This window comes from Oryctolagus cuniculus, chromosome 19 (assembly GCF_964237555.1).
Source record: "Oryctolagus cuniculus chromosome 19, mOryCun1.1, whole genome shotgun sequence".
Lineage (NCBI taxonomy): Eukaryota > Metazoa > Chordata > Mammalia > Lagomorpha > Leporidae > Oryctolagus > Oryctolagus cuniculus.
Window position 1 is genome coordinate 18,401,602 of NC_091450.1, and position 14,658 is coordinate 18,416,259.

General features: G+C 42.3%; 1 protein-coding gene across 1 annotated transcript in view; it reads right to left on the reverse strand.

Moving 5' to 3' along the window:
* Positions 1 to 6,824, reverse strand: part of ACSM3 (acyl-CoA synthetase medium chain family member 3) — a 39,543-nt gene extending 32,719 nt beyond the window's left edge. Inside the window, exons 1-3 of the mRNA XM_002711809.5 lie at positions 6,656 to 6,824; positions 1,762 to 2,031; positions 943 to 1,153 (exon numbers count right to left, since the gene is read on the reverse strand). Of these exons, the coding sequence (XP_002711855.1) occupies positions 943 to 1,153; positions 1,762 to 1,962 (412 nt within the window). The 5' untranslated portion in view covers positions 1,963 to 2,031; positions 6,656 to 6,824. The remainder of the gene's footprint in view (positions 1 to 942; positions 1,154 to 1,761; positions 2,032 to 6,655) is intronic.
* Positions 6,825 to 14,658: the final 7,834 nt, after the last annotated feature.

Sequence of the window (14,658 nt, forward strand, 5' to 3'; positions counted from 1 at the left end):
TGGAACATCAGGGTTGTCTGAGAAGGTAGCTTTAGAGCTGAGACTCAAAAGGCTAGTAAGAGTTGTTAGGTGTTTAGGTGTAAGAGAAATGCTTCTTCAGCACAGGAAACAGTGTGTAGAAAGGCTGAGTGATGGGAATGATGCAGACCTTATAGGAAACCACTTGGCATGGCTGAAGAATGAAGTATAAGTGTGGTGGAATTTGAACAATAAAGAGACAATGGCTATGGCCTTTAATCGCACCTAAAAAAGTAAAGATCTGAGCTAGTAGGCAATGGAGAAATATTAAAGAATGTTAAATAGCAGAATGGCAGGATAAATATGTGTTCTATTAAAAAATTGGCCTGTGAGGATGAATTGGATCAGGCTGATGCATGCACACACTCAAGACCAAAATCCGAGAGATTTGGAGGGAAATCTACTCAGGAGGTGGTAAGATGTGAAGTAAGGCAGTGCAATGAATTGGAGATGAGAAGGAACTCTGGAGGCGTGTAAGAGGCCACACTTATAAGATACAGAAACTTATTAGGAAAGATGAGTCACAGGTGGCTGGCGTGGGGCAGCAGATGGATGGTGTTGAACCAAGAGAGAAAGGCTTGAAACAAGAACTGGGGTAGGTTCTTTGAGTTTGGGCATACATTCGGTTTCAGATGACCATGGGTCCTATAGCAGGGAGGGAGAGTAGGTAGGAAGGTGTTGAACAATTGACCAACAACCACTTAGTAATTTTTTTTATTCATTATGAAAAGCCTAACTTCTACTTCAGGTCAAAAGGCATGGCATGTTTTCAACACATTTCTAAAGTTTCTGATAAAAAATAGTATATTGTATACAATTTTTCAAATAATACATCCAAATAAATGTCCCATGATTAATTAGATATTTTGGAAACTGTCTCCTCTAACTTAGTTTAAGTATGATCAAACTGTGAACATTACTTACCTGTCCGCAGACAGGCAACATTTGCAAGCCACCACTCTGGGATCCTGGGTAAAATCACAATTACTCGCTCTCCCCTTTGCAAGGCACAGGCTTCTGTAAGTATATTGGCAAATTTCCTGGACAAAGATCCCAGTTCCTCAAAACTCCACCTCACCTCTTCTCCATTTCCATTTATCCACCAGAAGGCTGGATTGGAAGGTTTTTTCCCAGCCTGAGAAAAAACAAACCAGTCATGGACTTAAAGCTTGTTATATAGCTAAGTTATATTTCAACTGACATAATTCAGTATATTCTCTAAAGAAGATTCAAAAGTCACTGGTTTGGACAGACATAGAATATCTGGAAGTAACCCTGGGACCCTTATTTCAAGATGTTGAGAGATTTGCTATTTCTCCTGGACTGTGTCATTTCTCACTTAGCCTGTTTTTCTTTATAAAAAGTTAGAATTCTTATATCCCTGTGTATTATCTCAGTGTTGTAATTATGCCTTATTTGCTATAATTTCTGACTCTGGAAATTTTTTTGTTTAAAAAAATCAGCCTAGAATAATATATTAATATAGCCTAAGGTTTCTAAAACAGCCATAGAACTATTGACATTTTAATCAAAATAATTCTTTTTTCTAGGGGATGCCCTGTGCATTTTGGGATATGTAACAGCATCCCTGATCTCTACCATTAGAAGCAAGTAGCAGACACCTGCCACCATTCCCACATACCAATAGTGAAAATATATATAAATTTATAGACGTTGCTAAATTTCTGCTGGGGGCAAAATCACCCCTAGTTAAGAGATTGTAGTTTGGCCCTTAACCCATGCCTTTTCTATGTTGGTCCATTGATCAAGGACATCACTGGCAAAATTGAAATATTCTGGAATCTCCAGTTTGAAATCCTGTTTCATGGATTCATAGCTGGTGAAATTCTGAGGAGTTGCTGTTCTGTAATCTTTATGCAATGCTCTCACAGAACCAGGAATTGCTAGGCGCTGAAAATACTTGATGTGAAGTGGTATCTTCATGGTGACAAGAGCTGGTGTCAGTCTTGTTGGATATTTTTGCACTCAGGATTTCCACAGAGACCAACCCATCTAAAAGAGAAGCAAAAGGAACATGTTTCTGTTTCTGTCCTGAAGGTAGCCATCCATACAGCAGCTAAGCTTTGTTATTATTATTATTTCATTTTTTTTTTTTTGACAGGCAGAGTGGATAGTGAGAGAGAGAGACAGAGAGAAAGGTCTTCCTTTTGCCGTTGGTTCACCCTCCAATGGCCGCCGCAGCCAGCGCGCTGCGGCCGGTGCACCGCGCTGATCCGATGGCAGGAGCCAGGTACTTATCCTGGTCTCCCATGGGGTACAGGGCCCAAGCACTAGGGCCATCCTCCACTGCATTCCCTGGCCACAACAGAGAGCTGGCCTGGAAGAGAGGCAACTGGGACAGAATCCGGTGCCCCGACCGGGACTAGAACCTGGTGTGCCGGCGCCGCAAGGCGGAGGATTAGCCTAGTGAGCCGCGGCACCGGCCCTGTTATTATTATTAATCATAATGGAACCAGTTTCTGAGTATTCTTTATATTCCAATCATTGTACAAGTATTCCACATGCACTTAGTAATTAAAACCTTAGAATAGTCCTGTGAAGTGGGGACTCTTATCATCTCTGTTAATAGATAGAAAATGCCTAGTAAGAGTCATTGACTGGGGGCCAGCATTGTGGCATAGCTGGTTAAGACACCACCTGCAATGCTGGCATCCCACATGTTTGAGTCTCAGCTGCTCTACTTCCAGTCCAGCTCCCTTGTACCCAAGTGGGAGACCTGGATGAAGTTCCTGGCTCCTGTCTCCTGGCTTCAGCCTGGCCCAGCCCTAGCGGTTGCAGCCATTTAGGGAGTCAACCAGCAGATGAAAGATCTCTGTGTATGTGTGTGTGTATCTCTTCCTCTCTCTCTGTACTCTGTTTCAAATAAATAAATAGTTTCAAATAAATAAATAGTTTTTAAGTCATCGACTGGATTTGAAGCCAGAACTGTCATGTCCCAGCCCATTCTCTTGTTGCTTCCCGTATCCATTTCTCAAGAAATAAATATCTGGGTCACTGGTTAATCTTACTGAAAGCTTAAGGACTAAAGGCTTCTTATCTAATATCTTTCACCTGCAGATTTCAAAAGTAGTGTAGAAATGTTAATGAGAATTTTTCATGGTGGAAAATCTACAGATGAGGAAACTGAGAGTAACACAGTACCAATTAGGCATGAAAGCACTGTCAGAATTTATAGACTGCAGTTCCCATGCTCCCCATAGGAGCCCACGCTACCTTCTAGTCCAGGCTTGGAGCTGCATTTACCAGAGATGTAATAATAGTGCTTTAACCTTTAGGAGTTTTGTGGGGGAGGCCCCTCTGGGCTACTTCTCCCTCCCTGCTTCTGTGGGAATCATTTGATCACAAATCCACTTGCTTGGTGGAGGCTATTAAAAATACAGTTCTAGGAATTGTGAGTGTTTGAGGTTCTTCTCTTTATACTTTCTATAATTTTCCAAATTTCCTACAGTGAAACATATATTATTATCACAATCATTTTAATTGAAATTGTGTGTGTAGCATGTAAGGCAGTGTGGCTTTTTGGAAGCATTTCTATATTGATACATTGCCAAAACAATACACAATAACAACTATCAGCTGAGTTTTACCCTAAAGGGACCTGGTATTTGGGCATATGTTAATGAACCCAGCACACAGGGAAACCTGGGTGCTTCATCTGACCCTCTCATCTGTTTGTGTGAAGACCTGATAAATCAGTGATCTGGAACCCTCTGAGATCATCTGGTTAAGCTTTCTCATTCCAACCCCCCTCCCCGCCAAAAGCAACCTACAGCACTGGAGAGGGGAAGCAACTTGCTTCCCCTTTATCAAAGTTTAGAAGTAGAACTCCAACCTTTGCCTTCATATCTGGATGTTTTTACTACAGTTCAATAGTATTTCAATAGAGCAGGGATTCTGAACTCTGGCTAAACATTGGAATCACGAGGGGGGCTTTTTTAAAAAAATGCTGATGCCTATGTCATGAAGCGATTAAATCAGAATCTCTCAGAGTGGATTTGGGTCACCATATTTTTAAAGTTTTTCCTCAGAGGTTTCTAATGTGCAGCCAAGGTTGAGAACACTGATCTGAACTCTGTGATCTGTGTACTTGCAGCATCAGCATCACCAGGAAGCTTGTTATAAATGCACATTCTTTTTTGGGGGGGGGTTATATTTTATTTATTTGACAGACTGAAAGAAGTATTGTGTGTGTGTGTGTGTGTGTGTGTGTGTGATGGTTGCATGAGCTGCTGCACAATAATTTCACCAGCCCCCATCAATGGTCATCTGAGTTGTTTGTATTCTTTTGCAGTCTAGATGAAATTCTAAAAGTATTTCCTCCAAAAGAAATGTTCTGATTCTTTCACACGTCACTTGGATGTAAAACTGTGTCCTAGTTTATTTTTAATTTTTTAAAAGATTGATTTATTTATTTGGAAGGCAGAGAGACAGAGAGAATCTTCCATCCAGTGCTTCACTCTCCAAATGGCCCCAATGACCAGAGATGTGCCAGGTCGAAGCCAGGAACCTGGAGCTTCTTCTGGTCTCTCAAATGGGTCCAGGGGCCCAAGCACTTGTGCCATCCTCTGCTGTTTCCTAGGTGCTTTAGTGGGGAGTTGGCTCAGAAGTGGAGTAGCCAGGACTTGAACCTGTTCCCATTTGGATACTGGCACTGTAGGCTGCAACCCATTGCACCACATCATCATCCCCATTTTTTTTTGTAATATCTCTAATCCATAACCTGAACACTTAATATGGTTTTTTTTTCTACTGCATTTACTTGATTCTTTTGTATCTCAGGTTTTTTGTTTTAAGATTTATTTATTTGAAAGGCAGAGTTACACAATGAGAGAGAGAGAGGCAGAGACAGAATTATCCATCCCCTGGTTCACTCCCCAAATGGCCATAGTGCCTTGGGCTGGGACAGGCTGAAGTCAGGAGACCAGAACTCTATCTGGGTATCCCATGGATTGGCAGGGCCCAAGTACTTGGGCTATCTAATGCTGCCTTCTCAGGCACATTAGCAGGGAACTAGATCAGAAATGGGGCAGCCAGAACTGGCACTCCGGTGTGGATACTGCCATTCCAAGTGGTGGCTTAACCCACTGCACCATGACACCAGTCCCCAAACAGTATTTTTAAATGGTTAAAAGGGATAAGAAAAATATGTCTGTTCTTATTAATATAGGAGGCAGAAATTTCCCCTGAAGAGAACAATTACTTAGGGCCTGTGTTTGATTCTTGGTAGGTTGACATGATTAACTTGTTTACTCAAACAATTCTACTGAGCACCTACTATGAATTGTTTCAGACACAGAGGATACAGGGATAAATGAAAGAGACATGGGAAGACACATACAATAAGCAAGACGACATATAAATAAGATCTACACCAAAAAACAGAGAAGCTAATGGGAGAAAATGAAGACTCTTTTAGAAGGTCTCTCCAGGAAGGTGACATTGTTACTGAGGTCTGGCACATGCCTCTGCTGTGGTAATCAGTTTATGTATGTTTATTATTACTTCCATTTTACAGACAAGAAAACATACACACACACCACAAGTATACACCCTATCCAAATTGGACAATTTATTCATTCATAAACAAGATATTTATCGAACCTTTACTATATATCAGGCCTATACTAAATGCTGAAAATACAACTGTGAATAAGATACAGCTGATCCTGCCCCATGAAACTTACAGATTATTAAGGAAGAATTAATCAATTATGCAAATGTCAATGTCAGTGGGGATAAAAATACTCTATCCGGCTTGCTGATACTGAATAGAATTAGAGTTCAGTTTGATTTCTTGCCTATTTTCCATACAAAACTCTTGCCACATTTAGAATTCTTAAAACACACATTGAACAGAAAGTTAATCAATAATTTCAATAATTTCAAGAGGGATCTGTTTCTGTTCTATCACAAAGAAAATATTAACATCCTCCTCACCAAACCATGCAATTGCCTGCTTTCTGACCAAAGTTCTGCTCCTGCCTGTTCAGTGATCTTAGCATTTTGCAACCATTTTCTAGGTTAGCCAAGTTTTTTGAAGGTGAAAAAACTGAGATACTTTCCCCAGTCTAAGATTTTCATACTGAGCCGCAGAAATGTTCCTGTACAGAACTTTTGGAGCTTCCCTCAGTGGAGCAAAGTAGTTAAATGCAGGATATTTTCATAGATTTGCATATGTATGTTTTCCCAAAATTTACTAGTGGTAGTTTTCAATCTTTCCAAATAATACAGAAGATAGATTCCCACCTGCCAAGAAGAGAGTCCAGTGAAAAATTCAGTTGCTCCTCAGACTCAGTTTTTTTCTAAAACAATCTATCAAGCTAACAAATACACAGTTTTTGTTCTAAAAATCACATAGCACCAAAAGTCTTAATATGAAAACTCACCTGACATGTGTATAACTTTTTATGTGTACCTACTCTTCATAATTTACTAAATAGTATCACACAGCTGAGACTCTCTAAGGTAAACACCTGGGTTGCCTAACTCTTTCATGACAGCATTGTTGATTTGTTAGTCTTATTTGCTCATTTGTTATCTTTGCTAAAAAATAAAACACACACACACAAACATGTGCCAGCACAGGAAATTTTACAAGGATAGGAGAGGTACTCACTCAGGTTACAGATTCCAGCACAGCTGCAGGTGATGCAGACCTGTTTCCTAGAACAGCCCTGAAGCTTGAATTCTCACTGCTGCTTAGTCACGGCAGTAGCCAAAAGAAGAGCTAGAAGTAGTGACAACTGGAAGGAGCGACACTTGCCTAGAGCACCTTTCTGATTGGTGGAGACAGTCTGGAGGAAGGAGCAGGAGCTGTGGGCAATGTTTACACTGGAAGTTTACACAATCCTTGGCCATTCCTCTTACAGGTAATGATTTACATACACCTCAGCTTTTAGGGGGCAGGGAAAGTCATTTCTTAATATACAAATTTATTTGTCTATTATTTCACAAGAGAGAAAGTGCCTAGGGAGTTGTAGGAAAAGTTAGTCCAGTGAAGGGGCAGAGGAAGTTGTTTTGTTTTTCCAGAAGGAGGAAAGAATAGTGGGAAGAAGATAAAGAGGGATTTTGCAACAGAAGGGAAAGAAGTTGAAAGGCCAGCATGGGTTGTCCTAGATCTCAGCAAACTAGTTAATCTGTTGAACTGGTCAGGACTAAACATACATACTATCTGGTTATTCCTCTGGAAGACTTGTATAATCTGGCACAGGGTCTCCTCTCATCCACCGCCCACAACGCCTCTTCCACCTCACTCTGCTGCAGCCACGCCAGCCTCCTTGCCTTTGCTCAAACATAACATGCACATTCCAGCCTCAGGATCTTCGGACTCCATTCCCACAGATACATCCTTGGCCAAATGCCTCATTTTTAAAGAAATTTTTTTATTTATGGTTTGGAAAAAGAGAAAGAAGAGAAATATCTTCTATCCACAGGTTCATTCCCCATATGCCCACAACAGCTGGGGGTAGGCAAATCCAAAGCCAAGAGCATAGAGTTCAGTTTGGGTCTCCCACATGAGTAACAGGGACCCAATTACTTGAACTATCACCTGCTGCTTCCCAGGGTATAAAGTGAAGCAGGGCAAGGACTTGAACGCAGACACTCTGATATGGGATACAGGCATCCCAGGCATCAGCTTAACCCCTAATGCCTGCCCCAAAGCCCTCAGTTTGTGAGGGTCCTATTAAAGAGGTCTTCCCTTACCAAATATTTTCTAAAAAAGTGCTTGTTTTTCCTCCTTCAACCTGTTGTGACTCTTAAATATGTAACATTAGGCCTCATTATCACTAAGCGTAGTTTTCTGAAAAACTTACTGTTGCCATAAGACAACTGTCCCTTACTCAGTTTTCAGAGAAACAATAAAACTGTGGCCTTTTTGAAATTACAACACTCCAGAATTGTTTGTTTGAAGTGGAGGGTCCCTCCATCTTAAAAACCTCCACCCAAAATGTACAGATTTCAATTTAAAATCCATGAGAGATCTCAGTCCTTTTATTTTTAAATTAATTAATTTATTTGTAAGCCAGTTACACAGAGAGAGAAGGAGAGGCAGAGAGAGAGAGAGAGAGAGAGAGAGAGAGAGAGAGAGGTCTTCCATCGGCTGATTCATTACCCAATGGGCCGCAAAGGCCGGAGCTGCATCTGAAGCCAGGAGCCAGGAGCTTCTTCCGGGTCTCCCACATGGGTGCAGGGGCCCAAGGACTTGGGCCATCTTCCACTGCTTTCCCAGGCCATAGCAGAGAGCTGGATTGGAAGTGGAGCAGCCGGGACTCGAACTGGTGTCCATATGGGATGCCAGCACTGCAGGCGGTGGCTTTACCAGCTACACCACAGCGCCAGCCCCAACAGCTGTGTTCTTTTCCTCCCCTTTCCCCTTAATAACTATTCCCAACATGCAGCACTGTCAATCTCATAGGCACTTGTAATCCCAACTGCAATGAATCCCAGCCAGTTCCCCACTAATTCAAGCCCAGTGGTTTCTCTGGAGCAGCTCTTTGCAAAAATTACATGGCTCGAAGGATAACAGTACCCTGATCCCATCCTCAGTCACCATTGCTACTTTCATTTTAAACACTGTCCTGAGGTCTGTTATTACTTGGACTCTTGCTATAAAGCTGGAAGCATTTGCAATATTGTTTTGGCACCTGTGCTCCAGAGAGTGGATATCACATTCCCATAGTCTCAAGGCCCAAAGCTCATTAGTTTCATGTTCAAACATTTTAATACCCCTTGAACAATAGGAATATAGTTTTCTCCAGAGATAGAAGATTTTTATCCATTTTTCCTGTTAAAGAGTAGTCTGTGTTAGTTACCTGGAACTTTTAACATGCCTCCTTTCCATCAATAATTCTTTTTTTTTAAAGATGTATTTATTTGAAAGGCAGAATTAGAGGGAGGCAGAGGCAGAAAGAGAGAGAGAGGTGTCCTCCATCCACTCATTCATTCCCCAGATAGCCACAGTGGCCAGAGATGCACCGATCTGAAGCCAGGAGCCAGGAGCTACCTCTAGGTCTCCCATGTGGGTACAGGGGCCCAAGCACTTGGGCCGTCTTCCACTGCTTTTCCAGGCCATAGCAGAGAGCTGGATCGGAAGTGGAGCAGCCCATATGGGATGTCAGCACTGCAGGCAGCAGCTTTACCCACTATGCCATAGTGCCTGCCCCTGCAGTCCTTTTAATCTGTTAATTTTAAGATCTCTTGGGGACTCAACAGAATGTTGCAGAGTTGTTCAGGACAAGAGTCTGTGAAGTGAGGGTGCTTGTTGCTCAGGGAGTGGGCAAGGCAAAACTTATGGAGAAAATAAAGGAGCTTCACTTATCTGTATCTTTTTACTCATTCTCTAAGTTTTCGTGTCTGGTATTTGTATAATGCACATAAGTACATGTATATCATTTATAAATAAATACATACATGTGTTAGGGAGTATGTTAAAAATATTTTACTGGTAGAGATACATATTTGAATATCAGAATACCACTATATTAGGAACCACTACACTGTTGAATGACTTTTTTACTTGAATATGGTAAAAGCAGTGATAATTACTGTAATATTCAAGGAATAATTACTCTGTGCCAGCCATTATGCTAAGCATTCCACACACTTTATCATACTTGATTCTTTGACAACCCCATGAAGTACATACTCTCTTTTTCCCCAATTTTATGAGTAAAATACAGAGTTTCAAAAATTACTTGACTTTTCCAAGGTTACACGGCTTCTAAAAGACATAAACAGGGGGCCGGTGCTGTAGCACAGTGGGTAAAGCTGCCCCCTCCAGTGCCGGCCTCCCATATGGGCACTGGTTCCAGTCCCGGCTGCTCCACTTCCCATCCAGCTCTCTTCTATGGCCTGGGAAAGCAGCAGAAGATGGTCCAAGTCCTTGGGTCCCTGCACCCATATGGGAGACCTGGAAGAAGCTCCTGGCTCCTGGCTTCAGATGGGTGTAGCTCCAGCCATTGAGGCCAATTACAGAGTGAATCAGCAGTTGGAAGATTTTCTCTCTCTTCTCTCTCTCTCTCTCTCTCTCTCTCTCTGCCTTTCCTTCTCTCTCTGTGTAACTGACTTTCAAATAAATAAATAAACCTTTAAAAAAAAAAGATGCAAACGAGATTCACTAATGTGGCCTTTGGGAGAGAGTTCAAAAATTGACCAATCAAATTTTGCTTATGTTAATTAGTGGGATAAAATTTCATTCTTACAATGAAAAACCTTCAAAAGGTTTATATTCCTTCCCTTTCTTTTTTCTTTTCTTTTTTATTTTTTTTTTTTTACAGATAGAGTTAGATAGTGAGAGAGACAGAGAGAAAGGTCTTCCTTCCCTTGGTTCACCCCCCCAAATGGCCGCTATGGCTGGAGCTGTGCCGATCCAAAGCCAGGAGCAAGGTGCTTCCCCCCAGTCTCCAATGCAGGTGTAGGCGCCCAAGCACTTGGGCCATGCTCCACTGCCCTCCAGGGCCACAGCAGAGAGCTGGACTGGAAGAGGAGCAACTGGGACTAGAACCCATATGGGATGCCAGTGCCCAAGGCGGAGGATTAACCAAGTGAGCCATGACGCCAGCCCCTCCTTCCCTTTCTATAAACTCTGGAAGGATTTTTTTTTTTGAAATGATATAATTTATTTAACACCTCTGAAAAATAATGCCATTAATTAACATTTTATTCACTTTTTAACAGCTCAGGAAGCATTTTCTCATATATTGTCTTATTTTATCCTCAGAAGAACACTTGAGATATGTACAGTATAAATATCCCTGTTTCTTCTATGAAAATGGAATTAAATGATCTGTTTTGTTCATTCATTTATTCAGTAAATATTCCTTAAGCACCAGCTCTGAGTTAGGGACTGGGGCTAAAGTGATCAAACAGACAAGCAAAGTCTCTGCTTTGTTGGAGCTTACGATTTAGGGCAGGCCTTGGCACACTTTTTCTATAATGAGCCAGATAGCATATATCAGGGTTTTTGTGCATGTGCCCCATGCACAAGGCAGGCTTTGTACAATGACCCAGCTCTGATGCAGTAACATGAAAGCCACCATAGCCAATATGTAAACAAACGGGCCTGAGTTTGTATGAAACTATTTATAAAAACTGGTGGTGGGCCGGATTTGGCCTATGGGCCCTCATTTGGCAACCAGTACCCTGGAGGGGAAAACCAGACTCTAAATAAAGGAACAAATGAAGGGACACGATGACTCTGATAGTGATCAGTGCTATCCAGTGCTATCCAGTGATAGAGTGGCTTGAAGGTCTGCTGTAGATAGGGTAGTCAGGGAAAGCCTCACTCAGGAGAACACGCTGAGCTCTAATCAGACAGCAAGGAGCCAGCTGTGAAGAGGACTGGGAAAGAGCATTCCAGGAAGAAGAAACAACAAGTGCAGAGACCCTGATGTCTCTACATGCTTGAAGAATAAGAGAGAGTGTGGTAACAGATTGGTCAGGAGAAGTTAGGCCAGGGTCAAGCCTTGTAAAATATTCATCATGGCCATGGTAGGAAGCAGGAAAATGGAGGCCAAGTCCTCATTTAAAGCCTTCCGCCCTTAAATTCTTTTATTAGGTTATAGTTCTGGGAAGGAGACAGGCCTTCCTTGAGCTCCTTGAACTTTCCTATTGCTTGCAGAAAGTTGGGTGGGGGCTATATTTTATGTTGTCAAAATAAGACAAATGGAGAAAAAGGCATGTGGAATATTTTCTCAATATCTTCTGGATTCCTGTCTCACCAGTAGCAGTCATTTATAAAATAGGTTGAGTTTGTGAATATTTCCTCTGAATAATTTAAATAATAACAAGAACCTTTTTAAAAGAAATATTTTCATAAACAGTTCTACAGGGAAAAGGACACATCTTTACATAACTGTGTCGGCCATTTTGTAAGTTACATACAGACACTACATCTTTTAAAAAAAGTTACATGTGGAAGACCCAGAAGAAGCTCCTGGCTCCCGGCTTCAGATAGGCCCAGCTCCGGCCATTTGGGGAGTGAACTAGCAGATGGAAGACTTACTTTCTTTTTCTTTCTTTCTCTCTCTCTCTCTCTCTCTCTTCCCTTCCTGTAACTGCCTTTCAAATAAATAAATAAATCTTTTTTTATTTATTTGAAAGGCAGAGTTACACACAGAGAAGGAGAGGCAGAGAGAGAGAGAGAGAGAGAGAGAGAGGTCTTCCATCCGATGGTTCACTCCTCAATTGGCCGCAATGGGTGGAGCTGCGCCGATTCGAAGCCAGGAGCCAGGAGCTTCTTCCGGGTCTCCCACACAGGTGCAGGGGCCTAAGGACATGGGCCTTCTTCTACTGCTATCCCAGGCCACAGCAGAGAGCTGGATGGGAAGTGGAGCAGCCAGGTCTGGAACCGGTGCCCATATGGGATGCTGGCGGTTCAGGCCAGGGCATTAACCCGCTGCACCACAGTGCCCGCCCCATACATAAATCTTTAAAAAAAAAAAAGAAAGAAAGAAAGACTACTTCCTGCTAAGAGGCCTTGGTGTCTTGTGTCAGTACACAAATCCTGCTACGTAACTATTTAAGTCCAATGCTGATGTTCCTGCTTGATGGGCTTTCCTGGTGACTCTTCTGAGCAGGGATTCAGGCTCTTTAAATTCAGAGGCTCCACTCTCCCCTAGGTCTTTTAAGGGTCCTAGTTAAATTCTCTGAAGTCAGCTGACAAGAAATGGGTGACAGTTGGAGGGTGGGCAGAAGAGAGACAGAGAGAGAAAGTAAGTTGTGGATTTAGGCCGAGAGGCAGTATACGTCACTTCTGCCCTCCTGTCAGTGACCTCACTCTCACTTCCAGGGGGCCGAAAGATTAGCCTGGCTGTGGGTCCAAAAGAAAGGAGAAGTACTTCGATGAATATCAAATCACACTTTATTTTAACTTACAAAATGAATACATGCATATGCTTAAAATGAAAGCTGTAGGAGTCAATAAGTAGAATATAATAATCTCCAAATGTGTTGTAAAACAAGCATGGTATATGAGGAAAAGGGTGGGAGATATATATATACACATATATATTATATATGACATTTTAACAACTTTGAGCTCAAAACTGTTTTTTCTTCATTACTGTTTTATTCTGTTACTGTATCCCATACCCTTTCCCATCCATTAATGACTCTTGGGATAATTCAGTCATTTTTGTTTACTAAAGGTTTGTCCAGTCAAAAATTTTAATCTCATACTCAGTGTACATTGTCCCTTTCCCTTCTGTCCTGCGTAGGCTTGACTTGTGTTTTAGGGGAGCTGCAATGGGGCAGAGGAGCTGTCTAGACTCTTCTGCTACTCCCTCTACTCCAGCCCCTGGAATAGAGACAAGTGGCCTTCTCTGTCTCTCTGTCACCTTTCCTCCCTCTTTGTTCTAAGCTCTAAACCCTCTATTGCTGAGAGTAAGGAAAGGACATTAGAGCAAGAGGGTTCATTAATCCTGTATCTGTTGGGTCCACCTACCTGTTTAAACTGAGATACCTTCTCGGGGTCTCCTTGACACACTAGATACTCCCACACCTTTGGAATTACCTATCTTGGGGTGTAGGCTGCTCCAGTGTTGACCTCCACCCCTACCCTAATCTGTCTCCCTGCCATTTGTCTCTACTTCCCTTTCTGGCTCAATTCCTCATTCAGCCAGGCACAGGGGAAAGATTAACCATGGAATGTGATGCTAGTTTCTTCTTGAAACCACCTCTAAACTTCAAGAGGTGTCTCCTTGGTATCCCTTTCAGCAAAGGATATGAAAAAACAAACAAACAAACAAACAAACAAACAAAAAACAAAAAACCCTCCCCCTTTCCCTGCCCAGGCTTCTTAGATCACCTGAGAAGCAAGGTATCCTGGTTGGGCAATTGGACAGAAGTGGCAGGGCCTGTTGAGCCACCTTTGTGCAGAGTTGGAGAGATTTGTGTCACTTAATCTTTCTTTATCTTTCTAATGTGAACAGCAGAAGCTTGGTATCACTTTATCCTTGGCTTTGGACTTTCGGTGAGAAATGTGGAGAAACTCTGGAATCTAGCTAATGTTCATTTTGATGTATAATAAGACTGTAACATATACACACATGTGTGCAAGTATATATACAAGAATACTTCAAAAAATTATGGCAAATGGGATTAAAAGATAAATTTATTTTGGTACAAGTTTTTTTTAAAAATCCATGCAGATTTTTCATAATACACATTTTCATGACTTTTGGAAGACTCCTCATATCTGCACATATATACTCCCCCCCCCCCTTTTTTTTTTGACAGGCAGAGTGGACAGTGAGAGAGAGAGACAGAGAGAAAGGTCTTCCTTTGCCGTTGGTTCACACTCCAGTGGCTGCTGCGGCCAGCGCACTGCGGCCGGTGCACCGTGCTGATCCGATGGCAGGAGCCAGGTACTTCTCCTGGTCTCCTATGGGGTGCAGGGCCCAAGCACTTGGGCCATCCTCCACTGCACTCCCTGGCCACAGCAGAGAGCTGGCCTGGAAGAGAGGCAACCGGGACAGAATCCGGCGCCCCGACCGGGACTAGAACCCCGTGTGCCGGCACCGCAAGGCAGAGGATTAGCCTAGTGAGCCACGGCGCTGGCTATACTCCCTTTTAAAACATGTATTGGGGGCAGTCTTATGGTGTAGTGGGTTAAGTCAC